The sequence below is a fragment of the Glycine max genome, chromosome 19 (genome assembly GCF_000004515.6).
Source record: "Glycine max cultivar Williams 82 chromosome 19, Glycine_max_v4.0, whole genome shotgun sequence".
Taxonomy (NCBI): Eukaryota; Viridiplantae; Streptophyta; class Magnoliopsida; order Fabales; family Fabaceae; genus Glycine; species Glycine max.
The window spans coordinates 38,194,134-38,214,618 of NC_038255.2; the positions used below are offsets into that span (position 1 = coordinate 38,194,134).

At 32.0% G+C, this 20,485-nt stretch overlaps 1 protein-coding gene and 1 long non-coding RNA gene across 3 annotated transcripts; both read left to right on the forward strand.

Annotated features, from left to right (window-relative positions):
* The first annotated feature begins 11,686 nt into the window (after positions 1–11,686).
* On the forward strand, positions 11,687–16,701 carry LOC100820521 (protein GrpE). 2 transcript variants are annotated; one of them, XM_003554019.5, is made up of 3 exons: positions 11,687–12,017; positions 14,713–15,231; positions 16,094–16,701. In XM_003554019.5, exons 1-3 carry the CDS (start codon positions 11,760–11,762, stop codon positions 16,331–16,333), a joined length of 1,017 nt encoding a protein of 338 aa, XP_003554067.1. In that variant the 5' UTR covers positions 11,687–11,759; the 3' UTR covers positions 16,334–16,701. The 2 variants fall into 2 exon arrangements, with proteins under 2 accessions (XP_003554067.1, XP_006604279.1); XM_006604216.4 differs by lacking the exon at positions 16,094–16,701 and adding an exon at positions 15,664–15,803 and having other exon boundaries at positions 11,724–12,017.
* Positions 16,702–18,620: 1,919 nt separating this feature from the next.
* LOC121174104 (uncharacterized) lies at positions 18,621–20,485 on the forward strand. Its single transcript, XR_005889882.1, has 3 exons — positions 18,621–18,908; positions 19,212–19,254; positions 19,440–20,485. It is a non-coding gene; the product is annotated as an uncharacterized lncRNA (long non-coding RNA).

Here is a 20,485-nt window from a genome sequence, read left to right on the forward strand (position 1 = left end):
GCAGGTCATGCAAACAAAGGTCCAGAAATTCGTACAAGCATATTGTGGACCCTAAACAAAAAATTAAATTACTAGTCAATTATTTGGGAATCATCATCTCATAACATAAAAAATAATAATAAAATTGCATAACACTAATTATTAAGTTAATTGCTCTAGATAAATGTTGTGTCCAAACCCTTACTAATAAAAATATCTCTTACACTCAGATTTAACCGTACAGCTACAGCCTCTTCCTAGAGATAATATACTCTCTTTCTGGTCAACATCGTCATCATCCATCATATACCTCTAAAACCCCTATAATTCCCTCTTCCAACATGACTAGAAATCAGTTATATATCCCAATCTCTGACAGAAATAGTAGTGCCGGCAGCAACAATGACTGCAAAGTTGTCATTGCTCACTTTGAGGGGGCCAAAGACTCTGAATGCTCAAGCATCGCCCATGCTGCTCAGACAACCATCAAACCCCACAAACTAAAAGAAAAAAACACAGCAAGTTACAGCATTGCCACCACCGTCACTACCAACAAAACCTGATAAAACTGCAATTGTGGCTCTGATTGCACCATAACCACTAGCAGCATGGCAGATCAACAATAACGCCAAAGAAAGTGCAGCATTACTGATCAACACAGTACAGGAAATGGAGCCTGCCACCCTCTCGATATCACTTTCTCTCAACCATATGGTGGAGGAAATGGGGCCCCCCCTGTTGGTGTCACTTTCTCTTGGCCATATGATGCAGGAAATGGAGCGCACCACCTTGTTGTGTCACTTTCTCAGCCATATGGGGTTGGTAATTACTAGTGTTACCATCCCTACTGGAGGCAACAGATAGATCACCACCCATTTGTGGCATTAAGAATTTTGAGTCCTCATGGATAACCATGGACCTTCGCTCCCACATGGAGGCCAACTACTCGGCCCCAAACCAAGATCCAATGGACTTCCACAAATGGAACATTTACAAATTGAAGTGTCGTGCTCGGACTTAGAGATGGAAGTCAATCCATCCACTTGGATATCAAGCTATAGATTAGAGCGGATTCCTATAGCTTCTATAGCTTTAGATATAAAGATATAGGTTGAAGCAACTTCAGATCCAAGTTTCAATAGAAAGCCTGAAGCCACTCCTACCTATAGCTTCAAATCCAAGTTTATGGATTGGCTTCCAATTCTCAGCCTAAGTGTGGCACCCCAATTTACAAATGTTTTATTTATGGGATTTTCCATAGGAAATTGCTTTGGGTCCGAAACATTGACCTCCAACTTGGAAAAAAGGTCCAACTATTCTCCATGAGGAGTCACACACCACAATGGTCAGTGATTTATTTACTGCCTCGGTCAAGTAGGGATGGCAACGCTGGTTATTACCAACCTCACATAGATGTGAGAAAATGACATCCACAAGGAGACACATTCCATTTCCTACACCATATGGCTAAGAGAAAGTCACACTAAGAGCGTGGAGTGCTCCACTTCTGCCACCACCATGTGGTCAAGCGAAAATGAATTCAATTAGGTGGCATGCCCCATTTCCTCCACCATATGATGAGGGTTTGGTCACGAACCTGGATCCTCTCCTGCGTCTGTCACGAAATACTCTATCCAGCATAAATCCCGACCATCAATCACATTCTCTTTCTTTAATTATTGTTGCAATAACCCTTTAAGGGTTGAGATTTTGCAAGCCAGTGGTGGTTGGAGAGGATCCGAGGTGAAACATCGGTTAATTTAGAAAGAAAATCAACTACCCTCGAATACTTAAACACATCACGTCTTCAACAGCTACTAATTATTATGTTAATTCCATCTAAGGCATGGTGACTTCAGAAGATCCAACCCACTAAAGCACAACTCAAAAAATTGAACACTTCAATGCTAACCTCAACTTACTCAAGCACTTCAGAGCTTCTTTTCACTCCAACCAACCCACTTAAGCCAAACCATTCAACTACAAAGTAATCAAGTGACACTCTCTATCCCGACATGCATATAAATAAATAAAATATATAAAAATATTTATCAACAAAAATTTACGTAGATAAAAGGTTCACATTACCAAATAATAACAACAACAACAACAACAACGCCTTATCCCACTAGGTGGGGTCGGTTACATGGATCAACTTCCGCCATAATGTTCTATCAAGTACCATACTTCTATCCAAATCATTAAGTTCAAGATCCTTTTTGATAACCTCTCTTATAGTCTTTTTGGGTCTTCCTCTGCCTCGAATTGTTTGCCATCTCTCCATCTGGTCTACTCTCCTCACTACAGAGTCTGCCGGTCTTCTCTCTACATGCCCAAACCACCTAAGTCTATTTTCCACCATCTTCTCTACAATAGGCGCTACTCCAACCCTCTCTCTAATAGCTTCATTTCTAATTTTATCCTGTCGAGTCTTACCACACATCCACCGCAACATCCTCACATTACCAAATAAGACTTATTAAAAATATATTCGACTCAAAACAAGACCATCAAAGTTTACAAAAAAAATGTTTTGTTAAATCACTGAGGTAAAATAAAATAAAATAATATTATGCAAGTAAAATAAAAACTCATCTCCACTGTCATATCCTATCAGAGTATTGTGTCTCAACATTTTCTGGCACGAGGTTTTTTAAAGTCATTCACCTAGTCATCTGCTCCCACAAACACAAGGTTCGAGATCATCACAGAATCCAAACATAAATAGCACACACAGAGTGAGTTATTACACAAAAAATAACAAAACAAATAAATAAGGCATAATCAAAATAAATTATAGAAATATTTATAACATAACTCAACTTAATATAACTCACGTCACTTCACCACTTTATCTTTAAAAACCATTTTTTTCAATCACTAATCACATTACACATGAATCAAATACTCAAGTCAAGATGCAATAACACTCATCGATTTCATAATAAACAATTAGTAAGCATTATGCAACAATAATACTAAAACTCAAGCCTACATGCAATGGTGTACATAACAAGACACATCACACAATGGGTATGTCAGGTCACTCTCACTAAGTAAAATCATAAGGTGATCAATCAGGGTTACTCCGTTTTGCAAGAATGCTCCAACCATATGAGATCAACATAAGCTTAAAGGAATACTCAAACTGAGTGTCTTTACCCCTAAGGCCTAGACTCCGAAGAATCCGTTAGGGTCTCACTTTCTTGATTCAAGTCCAACCCCCAAAACAATTTTTTTGCAAGCAGACATTGCTCATGAATTATACAATACTCATGAATTCACACTCACATTTCAAACACATTTAACACACTGTACTACAATTTAACACTGGTTCCTAACTAGGAACCTACACTTTCTCTTTAACACTGCGCATAAACACTTTTCTCAATATAAATACTGGTCAGATTATTGTATAATTCATAGCTCACAACACAATTATTGTCACATCAAGTGTTAAACACACACTTATTCACAACCAAATATCATGCTCACAATTTAACATCTCATAATGTCACAATCCATCATCACAGGTTTACATGTATCTCACAAATTAACACATGTCCAACTTTATACTTATACTCGATTTCCACAATAATATTATAAGAAGGCATTGCTCATGAATTATACAATACTCACGACCTCACACTCGTGTTTCAAACACGTTGAACACATTGCGCTACAATTTAACATTGGTTCCTAACTAGAAAACCTACATTTTCCCTTTAACACTGTACATCAACATTTTTTTCAAGATAATTACAGGTCTGATTATTGTATAATTCACAGCTCACAATACAGGTAGTGTCACATCAAGTGTTAACCACACACTTATTCACAACTAAAACTCATGTTCACAATTTTACATCTCATTATGTCACAATCAACAATCTCATGTTTACGTGTATCTCGTAATTTAACACATTCAACTTTACACTTATACTCAATCTCCAAAACAATATTATAATTTCAAAGTAATATATTATTATACAATTAATCATATATACAATTTGTCACTTATATACAATTTCAATCACAATTTCATAATTTCAATATAACTATTTATTACCCAAATCTTATTCAAAACACAAACAAATTATACAAAAATATTTCTCAATCCATGGGGAGTAAAACCCCTCAAAAAATTTCACATAATCATACAATAAGAATTTCAACACAATAAACATCTCAAAATAAATCTCAATTTGATCTTTTAAGAACCCCTACACATGTTCATTTTAACCCAAATTGCGATAAACGCATTCCTTACCTCTAAGCGGGCTCACATGTGTATTGTGACAACAATAGCGGCATCTCTAGCGGTTTCCTGATATTCCTCAAGTTTTTCCTTTGATTGCTTTGATAGGGTTCCCAAACGTTAGAGGAAGGAGAAGGAATTGAAGTTTCATTCCATAGTCTACATGCGATGAGTATTTCTCCCTCCACAGACATTATTTTGCAAATCCCAACATTGAAGATGTGTGGCGCGAACCACATATCAAAATTTTACAACAATCCAACGATTAACAAGTCCGGAATCGTAGTTTTACTGAGACGATTTTGGGTTTCTGCGAGAAAAGAAAAGGCTATGGTTCAAAAGATATTTCTCTCAACTCCAACATGCTTTCATAATTCCAATGGTGAGAATGTTCAGAAATACGTTCCAAACCTGGTGCTCAAATTTCACGACGATTCAACGGTTAATGAGTCCAAGATCGACATTTTTCTGATAAAGGTTTGGTGGTATGCTAGTGTACTCATAGCCTAATATTTTCTCTATTTTTTTTGTTTATTAATTTATAAACAAATACTCTATTTTATTTCCTATCAAATGAATGAATCAAATATTTTTCCTTTTCTTTTTTTTTCAAACCATTATTTTAATACATTTATTTCTCCTTATTTTTTTAATTATAAAATCTCACCATTTTCTCAAACTCTATTTTTTTTTACTAAAAAATCTTTTTAATTTATTTACGAAAAACGGAATGTTACAAACCACATTACTCGGATACTCAAAACAACAAGCAATTGAACACACTTCCACTAGCCCACTAACAACAACAACGATGATAATAATAATAATAATAAAACAATGAGGAATTGAAGCCAAAAACACACTTCCACTAACCCAAGTAATAATACCAACAATAACAACAACAACAATAATAATAATAAAAGTGCAAAATTTTTACCAGACTATTATAGTTGATGCATCTTCGGTTGGGAGGAAGCTTCATGATTTTGAAATTTTAGGAAATCCTTATAAAATACCAATAACCACCAAGAACACATTTCGTTAGATTATCAATAAGAATTTTAGGAATACCTGGATCTATAATGATTGACCAAACAAACGCAACGAAATATGAATCTGTAAGTGATTTCTGATCTATACGTTCTTCTTAAGATCTATTACGAAATGCTATAAAGACAATGGATAACTAACTAACAGCGTATCTGGTAGCTTCATGGTTCTTCCTTAACTGGAACCTCTTTATTCCTCAATAGGACCTTTGTAACTCTTCGGATGGGGATAAGAGAAACTATGTGTGGTAGCTCGGTATATTGGGGACCATAGTCTTCTTATAGTGTGCTAACCTAATAAGGTTCTCATTATCCCCTAATGGGCCAATACTGACATCTTCTCATTTAAGTTCACATCATCTGATTTAGTTGTCTAACGGGCTCACTTAATTTGATCACATAAAATAAAACTCACTAATGATAAATAACTAATATAATTGTCTTATAATATTAGCCCATGTTAATTATTAGAATAAAAAATTTCAACAATCTCCCACTTGGGTTACATATTGTAACGATTGTATCCTTAAGCGCACATCCGCACGCTATTTACCTTTAGACTTCCACCTTAATAACCTGATTCATATCATGTATCAATAATAGAATCATTGTGACTTTTGTTGCTACAAAAAATGTAATTAGACCCCATTGACCACCACATCAATACACTCAATGACATAGATCAATATGGATAAACAACATAAAAATTACATGTAATGTGATCTCAATCATAAGAGATAGGGATTTTTAATTTATTTTAATGAAGATGGCTTAGTCTTAGCCAGGAAATATCAAATGATAATATGTAGCATTTGATACACATCAAAAACGATATTTTGGTAAATTTTCTGTCATGTTATTTGTTTTACCCATTGTCCATCAAATGATTTACAAGATAAAAAGTTGTCTTATAGTTAGTACTTGTATTATGTTGTTCTATTACTGTTGTGACATAGCATGTATCAAATACATCCTGGAAGACTTGAAAAGTAATAAAAAAAATTGTGTTAGTTCATGATAAATTTCATCCATAAGAACATCTAACATCACCCTCACACTACAAATTGTATGATTTTAAAGTAGTAGAATACTATTATATTATATGTTCATTATCTTCAACACAAATAGAAACATAACAATTAGCTGAATGTGGTCATGAGAACAAGTATGCTAAGCTACACTATAAAGTTAAATGAGTTGTCTATAAGAGCATTCAGGATGGCAATTCCAACAATTTGATCTTAAGTTATTTTTTGTGAGTCTCATGTTGCCACTTCGACTTTAAAGACTCTACAAATTTTTTCTTTCAACAATGAACTCCCTTAAGTACTTCAATTGGGTCCTGCATGTTTATAATTTTATATTTGTATACTTTTGTTTACACACACATATATTCTTGAAGCATAATTTATTTATCCAAATATTTAAAATTTAAAAGTAAAAGAAATACACTTAATAATTTTGGGTTAACAATAAATTAAAAATTAAGAAAAATACATTACAAAGGGAAAAATTGAGAGCAAGTTATCTTTTCCTTTTAATTTTAAAATTTAAAATTTCAATCTCTCTTACTCTCTCTGTTTTTAGTTTGCAAGTTTACTTTACCCTGTCTCTCAAAATTATCAAACTATAACACTAAAAGGGCAAACATGAAACTTCAAATACACTCTTGTTTACATTCTCTCTTAAAATTATCAACCATGGCATTGTGGTAGTGCTCTTCTCCCTCCACCTCCCTCACTATCGATTATCTGGATGCATGCAACAAGAGATCATCAAAAGAGTTGAGGCCATTGAAGCTTTAACCTGTTGGTAATGAACCTCAGATATTCATTCGCGAAAAACCACCACCAAGCATCGCACAACCACTGTGCTACCAGGAACCCAAATCGCTCGCCCAAATAACTCCATGGAAGTGTTCAAAAAGAAGGATATAGGGTCAGGTTCAAAGATTTTCAGTTTTGAGGATCTAAAGAAACTTTTAAAAGAAATTTGTTATCTCTATTAACATGTCAATGTCATTTCAGGTTTCAATGCTATAGACATGAAGAAACTTACCTTAAGAACTATAGCATATATTTAACAAATTGAATAGAAGATCACTATATTCCACTACAAGTCATGCAAACAGAGGTCCAGAAATTTGTACAAACATATTGTGGACCCTAAAAAAATAGATTACTCATCATTAATTGGAAATCATCACATTATAACATTAAAGTAATAATGGAATTGCACCACACAAATTTTTAAGTTAATCATCAAGATAAAATGTTGATGTGTCAAAACCTTCACTATTTTTTTTAAAGGATCCTCACTAATAAAGCATCTATTGCACTAATATTTAACCACACAACCATAACCTTTTCCTCTAGATAATACACTCTCATTCTAGTCAACATCTTTATGATCCATAAGGCGCCTCTTAAACACCTTGTAATTCCCTTTTCCAATAATACTAAAAAAACAATTATATCAATCTCAGACAATGAAAGCACGGGGAGTAACGATGAATACAACATTGTCACTACTTCCATAGCACGGGGAGGACTCAAAGTTGTACATGCAAACATAATTGACCTAAAATATTAAACTAGAAACCCAAAAAATCCATACAAACACCAAATAATCCAAAACCATAGGCAAATACAACACCTCCACCACCACAACTATCAACAGAACCTAATAAACCCAATTATTCTTTATCAACAATGTTGTGATCCAATCAGATCCATAATTTGGATTTTGTTAGGTCTTGTTGGTGGTGGTGGTGGCAACGACGGTTTGTAACTGGTTGTGGGTGTTGTTTGTTTGGTGTTTGTGAGGGGGGTTTGTTTGTTTTTAAGCAGTGGAGGTGATGCTTGAGCATTTAGAGTCTTTGAGACCCGCTAGAGGAGCAATGACAAAGTTTGATTTTCGTTACTGCCAGTACTTTCACTGCCAAAGATTGGGATAATTGTTTTCTTAGTCACATTGAAAGGGGGGAATTACAAAGGGTGAAGAGGAATTGATGGATGAAATTTATGCTGTGACTAAAAAAAGAGTGTATCATCTTGAGAAAGAGAATATGATTGCGGCTATGGTTGTGGCTATGACTGTGAGGTTGAATTTGAGTGTAAGAGATATATTTATATTGAGGGTTTGGACCCAAACTTGGACCCTCTCCTGCATCTACAACAAACTTCTCTATCTAGCAAAAATCTTGACCATTAATCACATTCTCCTTCTTTAATTATTGTTGCAATGGCTTATCAATGGTTGAGATTTTGCAAGCGATAAAGGATCCAATTTGAAATACCTTTTAAATAAAAGAAAATCAAATAACCTCAAATACTTGAACACATCACATCTTCGACAACTACTTATTATTATGCTAATTAGTTTTTGACATGTGCGATACACGAGGTAAACAAATTGTTTGTGTAGTTTTAGGATAATTTTGTATTAAATAATATAGTTGCATGACTAAAAAAATTTATTACATTTTTTCTATTTAAATTTTCGATTTGACATATAATAAGGAAAACATTAAAAAATAATTCAATTTAATAAATGTAAGATAAGATGTATTATTGTTAACAAAATAATTATTGCTACAAAGTTTTGTAAATATATGTAATTGTTGAAAAATATATGTAATTCTTCATTTATTTTTCACATGTCCCAAACACTATATAAAAATAATTCAGTGTTGTATTAGAAGTATATATTTAATTTGTGACAAATAATATTGACAATATATAACATAATGCATAATTAATATATGATTTTATATACATAAATATTTGATGAACTATATTTTAAATTGTAACAAAATGAAAACCTTGATTGCAGTATGCTTTTTTATTATAAAAATGTTTAAGTTTCAATCTTATTAAGATGCATCTCCCAAATGATTTGAAACCACAAATTAAGGTTGAAGATAACACAAATTAAGAAATAAAAAACAAAATGGTAATAAATATTGAAACATTATATTAGATTGGAGAAAAATATATGAGAAAATAATATGTAATAACAATACTTGATTTAAATTTTGAAAGACTTCTTTATAAACAATATTTGAAGTGATATTTGAAATATAATACATATAAAAATATTCAATTATTCATGTGTATCCCTTGATATTGTTCCATACAATTGTTCATATGAAAAAATTGGTCTTGAAAGATAAATTTCAACATGTTTGAGAAACATGATAATTTTCATTGTAAAGGAAATAACTATTGAAAATTGCTTAGTGAACTAAAATGAAACTGTAGATAGGATTAGATGAAATCAAATGTTATTCTTGGGATGAAAATATTCTCTCCAATGTTGTGCCATAAATGATTTTTGCTTCAAAAATATGATTAAATTAATAAATGATTTTAGAACATTTATATTTTGAAGCAAAAAATTGTATAATTGAAATTATTATAAATAAACAAATTATTCTTATAAAAAAAGAATAATCTATTTTTAACAGATAGCATAATTTTTGTCATTAATTAATGTTTTTTAGATGATTAATTAATGTTTTATATGTATTGGTTTTTTTTGTATTTATTTTTATTACATAATGTATTTTATGTAATAAAAACAAATTCAATATATAAAAAATATCATCCGCATATATAATATATAATATATAATAATAATAATGTAAAAAAGGAAATTATTCTTATAAAAAATTAGAAATTGAATTATCATTTTATGTGATATTAAAGTCACTATCCATTAAAAAATAATATGAAATATAATTTTATAATTACTTTGTTCGTGTTTTATATTTATTAATTTAAAAAATAGAAATTTCACTGCCAAAGTCTTTTTATATATAACTAATTAAATATAGTAAAAATAATAAAATTTAGAGCTAAAAATATCACTCATTCAAGAAATCATGCACTCAAAATAACTAAATAGAGAGACCCAAGTAATTTTTTTCAGAATCTCCAAAAGACAAAAAATGCCGAATATGGAAAAGTCAAAGATAATAATAAATATTGTTGTCAAATTCAAAAGATTTAAATTCATAGGTTTCTTTTTAATAACAACAACTTTTGCAATTTTTGTATAGATGTTTGACTTTCGCTGGGTTCAAACACAAATGAGATATCCAAATCAATATCTTATATTTTCAAACTTATTTTGCTTGAAGGTATTAATTATACATTAATTGTATTAATAATATATTTTTAATAAGATTTATTTTTTCTAAAATGTTTGTTTCTTTGTGTCAATTAATTTAAATTGTAGCATTAAATTTATAATTAATGCTTAATAACGTTTGATTAAATAATATTTAAGGAAATTTAATCATTTAGTTCATATTCAAATATTTTCATAAATGTTTGGTAAATTTAATTATATTATTGTATCATTTTAAAGTGAAAATTATATGATTAGGTAATATTCTAAATTTTTACGCTTAGTAAATTATTAGACTAATTCCAGAAAAGAAGGATTAGACTAAATAATTTTTTAAAGATTGATATATATGTCATTAAAAAATACAAAAATGATATCATTTAAAATTAGATAATATTTTCTTATTTTCTAGTATTTTTACCTTTAAGAAAATTTGAAAAAAACTATCAAATAAAAAAATGATGTCATTAATCTAATTAAAAAAAGTTTAATTTTAATCTTGTTATTTATTTCATGTATTTCTTTAATTTGTTCTATGTATGCTTATTTAGACTCAAGTTTTTTTTTTTTAGTAATTACAAACTCAAACTTAATTCATTAATAAAATTTTAAATAACGCCTAGTATCAAAATCAATTTTTAATATTTACTGTCCAAATAAATCATGTCATATTTATTTAAAATTAAGGTTAAAATATGTTTTTAATTTTTAATAAATATTAAAATTTTGTGTTTATTCTTTAATAGTTTTGTCTGTATTGAATCTATAATAAAATATTAATTTAATTTTTTGTCCTTTAACACTTTTTTAATCTTTGATAAATTAGTAAATTTTGTATTTATTTTTTAAGAAGTATTTTTATTTGTTATTTGTTCATTTGAGAAAATTAATCCTATAAAATCATGATAATTCAAAAATCAAAATAGAGAGGGAAAGATTATTCTGTATTCATTTCATAATCATATAACAAGGGTTTTCAAATTCCTACTCAACCAAACTAAATGAGTGGACACAAACTATTAATATACTAAAATTAAAATTAAATCATTCAGATAATATTTGCATTGAATTTTTAGTAAAATAATTATTATCGAATTGAATTTTTAGTAAAATAATTATTATCGAAACTTTATTTATTTTCCAATATCTTGGAGGGATTAATTCGAGTCCGTTTCACTTTGATAATCCCGTAGGTTAAGAAAAAAAATTTCCTACTCAACCACCACCGTCTGATTAAACCACACACAAAATCCAACGGATCTTCGTTCCCCACCATATTTTTCAATTATTAAAGCGTCGTGCATTCGCCCCTTGCCCCTTATCTCTCTCTTTCTCTCGCTATGGCCACTGTTTTCAGAACCCCCACTTTCCGGCCTCCGCCTCCGCCTCCGCCGCGCGCTGCCAAGTCGCCGAAGCCCTCGCGCTTCACCGTCGCGTCTTTCGGACAGAGCACCACCTGCAGGAGAAAACCCCCCTCGCTCCTCTCCTCCCTGCGGTTCCCTACTGTTCCCTCTCCACGGTTCGTCAGGTTCGTTCCCTTCGCTTTCGATGGCGACACCGAGGCCCCGCAAGTTCAGGAACCGGAGGTTCAGGTTCTGGTAAGACTCTCTCTAATGCTTTTATCTTTTATCTTTTTTTGTTAATTGTTTATTAGCTGAGGAATTGGAACCGAGTTGAATTTCGGGTTTTATATTTTTTTTCTTCGAATTTTAGCCTTTTTTGCTTGAAGAGGCGCATTGAAATGGTTATAGATTTTGTGCTATGAAATCAAGTAGATGTGAGAGTGTGTGGGGTGTGTTAAGATTCTACATAAATTAGACACTCATGGCCAATGCACTCCTTGTAATGACTTGTGCAATTATTTCCCCATGACATGTATTTTCGGGTAGAATTGAACCTAGTTCGTTCTCAATTCTAATAGCAATTATCAGGATTGGTGTTTCACTTTGATAATCCGTGTATTTAAGGTTTTCATTAAAGGATTATGCAGATTACTTAGGTGAAACTCCAATCCTGATTAGAGAATACAGCAAATAAAACCTAAGGACCACATATAAGTTTTCTCTCTATGATAATTCCTCGGGAGATTGAAGTTAGGGTGTTAAGTACTAATGCTGGTTTTCAAAACAATTTTTTAAATAGGTAAGCAAGTGATGTGGGGCTAGAATCTAGATAGGGTTTAGTGGGTTACTTATACCAAGGAGTATGAAAGGATTGAGTGAAACATGACTCATGAGTCAAGTGCAGACAATTGCTGGTTCTTCTGCTGCAGTAGACAAAGAAAGAAGGAGATTCTTCTTGATAATTTCATGCCACAATAAAGAAGATTCTTCTTTTGGGAAAATGATCTTGCATACAAAGGCTAAGGTTTAGCTCTTATAGTGCAAGATGAGACCTTTCCGACTTCACGACCTTCCTACCTAATCTCTTGGGAATTCTAAATTATGGTTATTATACCTTTGTTGCCTTGGTGCAGCGGTAAAGTTGTGCCTTGGTGACTTGTTGGTCATGGGTTCGAATCCGGAAACAGCCTCTTTGCATATGCAAGGGTAAGGCTGCGTACAACATCCCTCCCCCATACCTTCGCATAGCGAAGAGCCTCTGGGCAATGGGGTACGAAGTTTTTTTATACCTTTGTTGCCTACCTCTTGAGTTAACTTATGGACTCTTACGAGTTTACAATTCTAGGTAGAGACAAAGAGTTAACTCGCTGCCAAACTCTTTTATGGATAAACTTAGTTAAACTCATGTAAACTCACATAAACTCTCAAATCAACAGTTTGAATAGAATGTGATTTTTGCTTCTCATTGACCCCAGTGATAGTGTTTTACTAGGACTCAAATGATTTGAAGAAACTAACTCCTTTTTGAAATGTTTTCACTGTAGGAACTTGTGTTTTTTCTGAATTTATATATTATTTGGTTATTTATGTAGTTTGATCTTATTTAGAACTAATGTACTATTACACTTTATTATTGTGGTTTGCTACTTTGCTTTATTATGGAGTTGAAATGTTGAATTATAGTGTTTTCACTGTCATTAATAAGTTCTTTTAATATTATTTTTTTATAGGCTATTCAGTTGGTTCCTAAACTATTTTTTTTTTCTTTCTAATTGAGTCCTTGATCATATAAATTTTTTACTTGAGTGACTAGGGTTAGTGGTCCATTTGCAAATTATTCCCTCTTTGCTGGCAGTTTGAGACTGTAAGAAAATGAAAATATATGGCTGTTTTAAAAACCACCAAAAAATGATTCCCATAAATTGTCATATTCTGACAATTTCATGTCACCAGTAAGGAGGGAATAAGGAATGTTATATGTAAGATAATGATTTGCAAAGGGATCACTAACCCCAGAGGCTTAATTAAAAAAATTACATGATCAGGATTCAGTTAAAAACTTTAGTTCAGGGACCTACTTGAAATTCCCAAATACTTTAGGGATCAACCGAGTAATTAAATCTTTTTCTTATAATAAGGAAGTTCCATGAGTTTAGGTAAGCACTTGAGTTTGACAACCTCTTGTATTAAATTACAACTTCCCAGGCACAACTTTCAAGAAAACAACTCCCTAATTGTAATTGTAATCTTTGACTTGTATTACTACCTCAAGCACATCAGATACAACACTAGAACATTTAATCAACACAATATAACCCAAAATACTACCCATAAACAGAAGCTGCAAAAATTAAATAAAATATCTTGAAATGAAAAAGAGAACTCCACTAATATGTTGGGTTTTTCATTTTTAACAATATATGGCTTGCAAGCAGAGGATGGGTTAGTGCTTTGGTGCCAACCTAGTTGGGATTAAGGTCCTTTCCCAGATGTTCATGTATGCCTTTTCATTTAAGAGAGAGAGAGAGAGAACTCCACTATAATGATTTTCGTTTCTATTGTTTCTGTATCAACTAGTTTATACTTCTTCCATGATGTTATATTGTTATATACATTGCATACCTGTTCTTTCTAATTTAAGAGACATTATCTATGTATAGCCATAGTTGATATTTGTTTTGACTACTACATCTTACTCTTCATAATGGAGTCTAGATTTAGCATTAGAAGTTTTGGCTCCATACCACCTTTTTTGGTTCCATTTCCCCCTCTAGTCATTTACTTTTAGCCTTTTCTGAGTATGATTTCACCCTTGAGGAATACACACATATTTTTGACATTTTGAAGTTTTGACTAACTCTAATAAAGGAAATAGTTGGGGTTCAAGAATATGAAGTTTAAGTATATGTTTCTTGTCCTATCCCAATTTTCTGATGCACTAATGTAACAGGACCCTTCAGATGGTGCTGTTGGTGTAAATGATAGTGCAAGTGATAATGAGGTTAGCGATGCTGATGAAACATTTGCTTCACCTTTCTTAGTGATACTTCAATCGTACAGAGAAGCATTGGCTAATAATGACGAAGTCAAAATTGCTGAGTTGGAATCGTCATTAAAATCCATTGAAGATGAGAAAATAGAACTTGAAGGGAAAATAGCTTCTTTATCAGAGGAGTTATCAATAGAAAAGGATCGGATTCTAAGGATTAGTGCAGACTTTGACAATTTTCGGAAGAGGACAGAGAGAGATCGCCTTTCATTGGTCACAAATGCTCAGGGTGAAGTTGTGGAGAGTTTGTTGCCTGTGTTGGATAATTTTGAGAGAGCAAAAACCCAGATAAAGGTGGAGACAGAGGGAGAGGAGAAAATAAACAACAGCTATCAGAGCATATATAAACAATTCAATGAAATTCTAACTTCACTTGGAGTTGAACCAGTGGAGACAGTTGGAACACCCTTTGATCCATTGGTAAGTTAATCAGCATTCAGCAATTTCAATTTGTAGAATTGTAGTTAAATTCAAGTGTATCTAACTTTCAAGGATAAGAATCATCATCGTAAAGGGGATAATGTTTTATCTAAAAATGAAACTAATAAATTTAAGTTTTAGGCTGGAATGCACCAAACATTTACATTACATTGTCTTAGTGCAAAAAGATATGACACTTCATTGTAAAACTAACCAGTATAGTTGTCAATTTTGTTAGGTGCACTATGCTCTTAAGTTATGTTCAACTTCTGTAATATAATTTATGTTATCTTTGGATTATTTCAATATTGCAGATTTTTATCTGTCTTCCATGAAAAATATCTTATTTTTTAAAAAGATATTTTTGGTATGGTACCAATCTTTCATTACTTTTTTTATGGCATAATGCTGTGTCATCTATGATTGATGCAGGCACGCAAACCTGTTGGCTCGAAATTCAATTATGTCCTTGATGAACTTTTTCAAACACTTTATCAAGCTTGTTCAGGTTTCCTGAGGACCTTGACACGCTTTTAACCCAAAGCAATTCTTGATTGTTTCGAGCCAACTTGGTGAGTTTAAAACTGCATCACAAAAAAATTATCAAGGGGGAAAAAAAGGCTTAGCCAAATGTGTTAAGAATCTCAGCACATAATGTTAGTTAGAGAATTACTTTCAGTTGGTTGGTTGTAAGGTACTTTGACTTGAACCTGTTGTGTCAGCTACAGCGTTGAATGAAAAACTAGACACATGGTTCTATTTTCTTGAAATTTTATTTAGTGGTTTCTGAAGGCACAGAATATTGATATTCACGAGCAAAAAGTTTCTCTGATAAATTATATTTTCATTTTACTTGTAAAAGCTACACGAAGCGATTATGCGTGAGGATTCTGATGAATTTGAAGATGGCATCATAATTCAAGAATTCAGAAAGGGTTTTAAACTTGGTGACCGTCTCTTGCGTCCATCAATGGTAAAGGTATCAGCTGGTCCTGGACCTGCAAAGCCTGAACAAGAAGCACCGCAAGAAGAGCAAGTCAACACTGAAATTTCTGAGGACAGTAAAGAAAATGAGGGCAGCACAGAAACAGAGTCTTCTTGAGAGGTCATAACTTTTTGCCTGATTTCAGTTTTGCAATAATATATTAATTTTAATCTCCAGGAACATAATGTTGGCTGTAAGAGTCTCCCAGGAGATATTCCTCCCAAATTTCCCTTAAAAATAAAGTTAGTATTATGTGATTTTGAATTATATTTTTAGATTTTTATGTCCTTGCATGGCTTTCATAGAGATGACTGAGTTTTCAGAGGTACCATTTTCCTGAAAGGAAGAGTAAGTTGCAATGTTCAAGTGCTCGGCACCTGGAATCAGAAGTATTGTAGTGTGAGCATTTTAATTATTTGATTAAAGGTTTTATGATGACAAATTATTTTTCATCTTAATGCATAATGTATCCTTTGGTCGGGCGAGATGCAATGCTGCGTTGATGTACTCTAAAGCGCTTTTTTTAGAAAAGCTCATGTACTTTTCTTTCCTTCACATTAGATTATTAGTGCATGCTTGATCTAGTTTATTTTTGAAAAACAATCGTTTATTTCTTTAAGCTTTCTGAAACAGTTTTTGAGAAACAAGTGATTATTTCTATATCTAACTGGAACTAAACCTGGTATTAATCCATTCGATAATAACATTTATAAGTCAGCCTTAAAATTGTGCAGAGTGTAAACGGTGCATTTCACTATTTTTACTTTTTTACTTTCACAAATTTGCTAGTTATAAGCGCATAAACAGCATATCATGCTAATGCCAATTAACTTGTTTTACATATAAGCTTTATTAGCTGCCAAGTCATAATCTACTTGTGTATGGTGTTAGCTCTTATTTGAGCCATATAATGGGGATTGTTTGATGTTAGTTTATATTTAATTTGTATTAATTTATTTATTTTAAAAATTAATATATCTATTATTTAGTCTTTAATGTGGTTATATCTTTTATTGACGAGACATTTTACTGACTTACTTTAGAATAAGTTGATGATCTATTGTTATTAACTTGTTAAAATTGAACTTAAAAGTTAGGTTTCACTTAAGTTATGTTTGTGAGTATTTGATGAAAAATATGAGTTGAAGTTTTAAAATGAATCTTTATTTTTGGTATAACAAATGTAATAAAATTTTAAATTGTAAATATAGTGCAACTCATTTGCCTCTTATTTTAATATTTATTTCTATTTTATAAATTTGAATTTTCGTTGTGGATAATTTTAGTACTCTATTGCATTTTTTTCCCAATTTGTGACACCTTTCAACAACAACAACGCCTTATCCCACTAGGTGGGGTCGGCTTGTGACACCTTTCAAGTTTTCATAAATTTAAAATTTTTCTTTGTTTAATTATTTCATTAAAGAAATTATTTACTTTCTTTACTTAAATAAAATCTAATTTTTTAGATGACATTATGCGAGATATTTACAAATTTCAAATTATAACAAAGCTCCCAGAATTTGTTAGCCCTGGCTTTGCATATGACTGAGGAAGGCGAGAGAAACGAGGCTGACACCTCTCTGTCAACACAGGAAAAAGATTTGAAAGAAAGGAGCACTAAGATAAAGTCCACAGTAACACAACCTAATCAATCCAGAGGATAGCTCCAGTGCGTTATTTGGGCCTTGGATGATTGTGTAGAAACAGTTTAGAAGGAAGCCCAACCAAGGTAAGAATTCCAATTCTGATGGGAGGATAATATGAAAGACTGGAATTTGAACAACTTTGGTGATGTCTTCAACAAAAGAAAAAGAAGATCCTTGCTAGGTTGGAAGGGGTAGATAAAGCTTTATATCCAGGCCAAACCATAGCCTTCTTTCTCTCCTTGCGCAAAAGTCTCTGGAATGAGTACCCTGACTTACTCAACCAGGAAGAGGTGTACTGGTTTCAACTTGCTTGCCAAAAATGGGTGATAGAAATACCCACTTTTTCCATCAATCTTTTCTTATCAAAAGGAGGAAAAATAGAATTGATGCTATTAAAGATTCGCAACAGGTCTGGGTCTATGATGAGGATAACATCAGGCTTATGGCTTGGTATTTACATAACTAGTTTATATAATTATAACCACAACTAATAAGTAACTAAATTATTAAATTATAAGTAGATATTATACCTATAATCATAACTAGCTTTATATAACTAGTTATAATTTGATATAATCAGTTATTATTTTTAAAATATAAGTACATAAGCTGTCCAGTTATATAACAACTTATATCTAAAATCAATTACATAAATGATTAGAGTGAATAAAAATAAGTTACTAGTAATAGTTTTATAACTACAACTATTTTTTAAATAAAAATAACTTATTTGAAATTAGCATAATTATAAAACTAGTTATAGTTTTATAACTACTTTTATATAAATACTTATAGTTTTATAGCTATTTTTATATAACTAGTTATATAAAATTAGTTAATAGTTATTTTTTTTAAAATTAGTTTTTTTTAGCAGCAGTAATGGTGATGAATCACTTCCAGTAGTTATTTTGCACTGAACTAACTTCATGAGGTGTCTCTCTTGCATATTGTTAATTCTTTTCCACCTCTCCCAGTTGAAGATTTGGAAGAGATGACTAAGCCCTTCTCCATGGCTGAAGTTAAAGCCGCTCTTTTCTCGATAGGTAATTACAAGACGCTCGGCCTTAATGGCTATCCTATGTTCTTCAAGTCAAACTGGGAGGATTCGTTTGGATCCTAATATGATTAGCAGTATAAATCAAACCCTTATTACTCTCATCCCTAAGTGTGATGATCCTTCTGAGATTGCACAGTTTCACCCCATCTCCCTGTGCAACGTCACTTACAAGACTCTCACTAAAACCATAGCCAATAGAAGGAAGCACCTTTTACCTGGTATTGTGGGACATTTGCAAACTAATTTTGTAAAGGGTAGGAATTCTGTTGACAATTATGTTATTTTGCAGGAAATGGTCCATTCGTTTAGCAACATAAGAAATGCCTCTGATGGTATGTTTTCTATCAAGCAAGCTTACACTTTTCTTTTCTTTTTTTTATCTCAAAGTAGCTTTCCTCCTAACCTTGTGATAATTTCAAACTTATTTGGAAATGGCCTGGGCCTTTCCTTTGGAAATGGCTCGGTCGCTACTATTACTACTATTAAGAATGGGTCATCCACATCTGTTCTTTTGCAGCCTCTTGTTAATGATATCCGAAATCAACTACAGGGAAGCAAACAGAAGTGTGGATTTCTTAGCCAATCATGGAGATTTTCAGTTGACTGTTCTTGATTCTCCTCCTCCTTTTCTTAGATCTATTATAGCTGAGGAGGCCAGAGGTGTTCTTTTCAAGCGCTTTGTTGCGTTGTAGTTGTCGTCTTTCTTTTATTCATTATAAAAAATAATCATCAAATAAGCATATGTATACAAAAAAGCAGCATATATGCATATCGGGAAAAAAATTACTTTTGAAACTGCATAATTTTTGTTGTGCTGTGTAAGGATGGCGTGTCTAAATCTCTTGCTAGAGAAAAAAAAGAAAGAGAAAAGAGTTTATTGGCCCCAACACAATTATTATTGGCCCCTACCAAGTGGCCGAAACTTTTTTTTTTATTTTATTTTAAAATGTCCTTCTCACATAATAATGTTTTTGTTAAAATGTAGAGGGTGCCATCAAAATATAAAGCACAAATATGTTTTCGTTTCAAATTTTGTATGTAAAATCACTTTTTCATTGTATATTTGTCTTGAATTAGAAAAAACACAATAGAATCATGATTTTATTGTGTATCTCAAAAAAGATCGCAAAGAAATCGTGTTTTCGTCGTGTATTTGCTTCTGGTTTTAAAAAGTACACAACAGAAAGTGAATGAAAGTTGGAGTGTGGGGAAGGTGAAGAGGGAAGAGAGAAGGTGTGGTAGCTTTGAACTAAGGGATAAAATAGCCTTTTTTTGTGGATTTTAAAAGTTGATAGGGACTAATAGTAATTCTAGAGGGACTGATAGCAACTCCCAGAACAAAAATTATTGGGCTTGTCTAGTCCATATATTGAGGTTTAGTGATTTGGGCTCGTTGATCCATTTGTAATTGCCATCACTCATTAGTGACTATTACATCAAAGTTAGTTTCAAATTTTCAATCATTGTAATTCTTAAATAATAACGAATAAAAATATAAATAATAACGAATAAAAATATAAAAACAACTATCTCTTTTTTGTTTTATAAGTCTATTATTTTTTT

Bases quoted from the DNA above. Each gene is read 5' to 3' on its own strand.
- LOC100820521 (XM_003554019.5), top strand. From the start codon at position 11,760: ATGGCCACTGTTTTCAGAACCCCCACTTTCCGGCCTCCGCCTCCGCCT. The intron at 12,018-14,712 runs GTAAGACTCTCT...CTAATGTAACAG, and splicing joins AACCGGAGGTTCAGGTTCTG to GACCCTTCAGATGGTGCTGT. The intron at 15,232-16,093 runs GTAAGTTAATCA...TACTTGTAAAAG, and splicing joins GAACACCCTTTGATCCATTG to CTACACGAAGCGATTATGCG.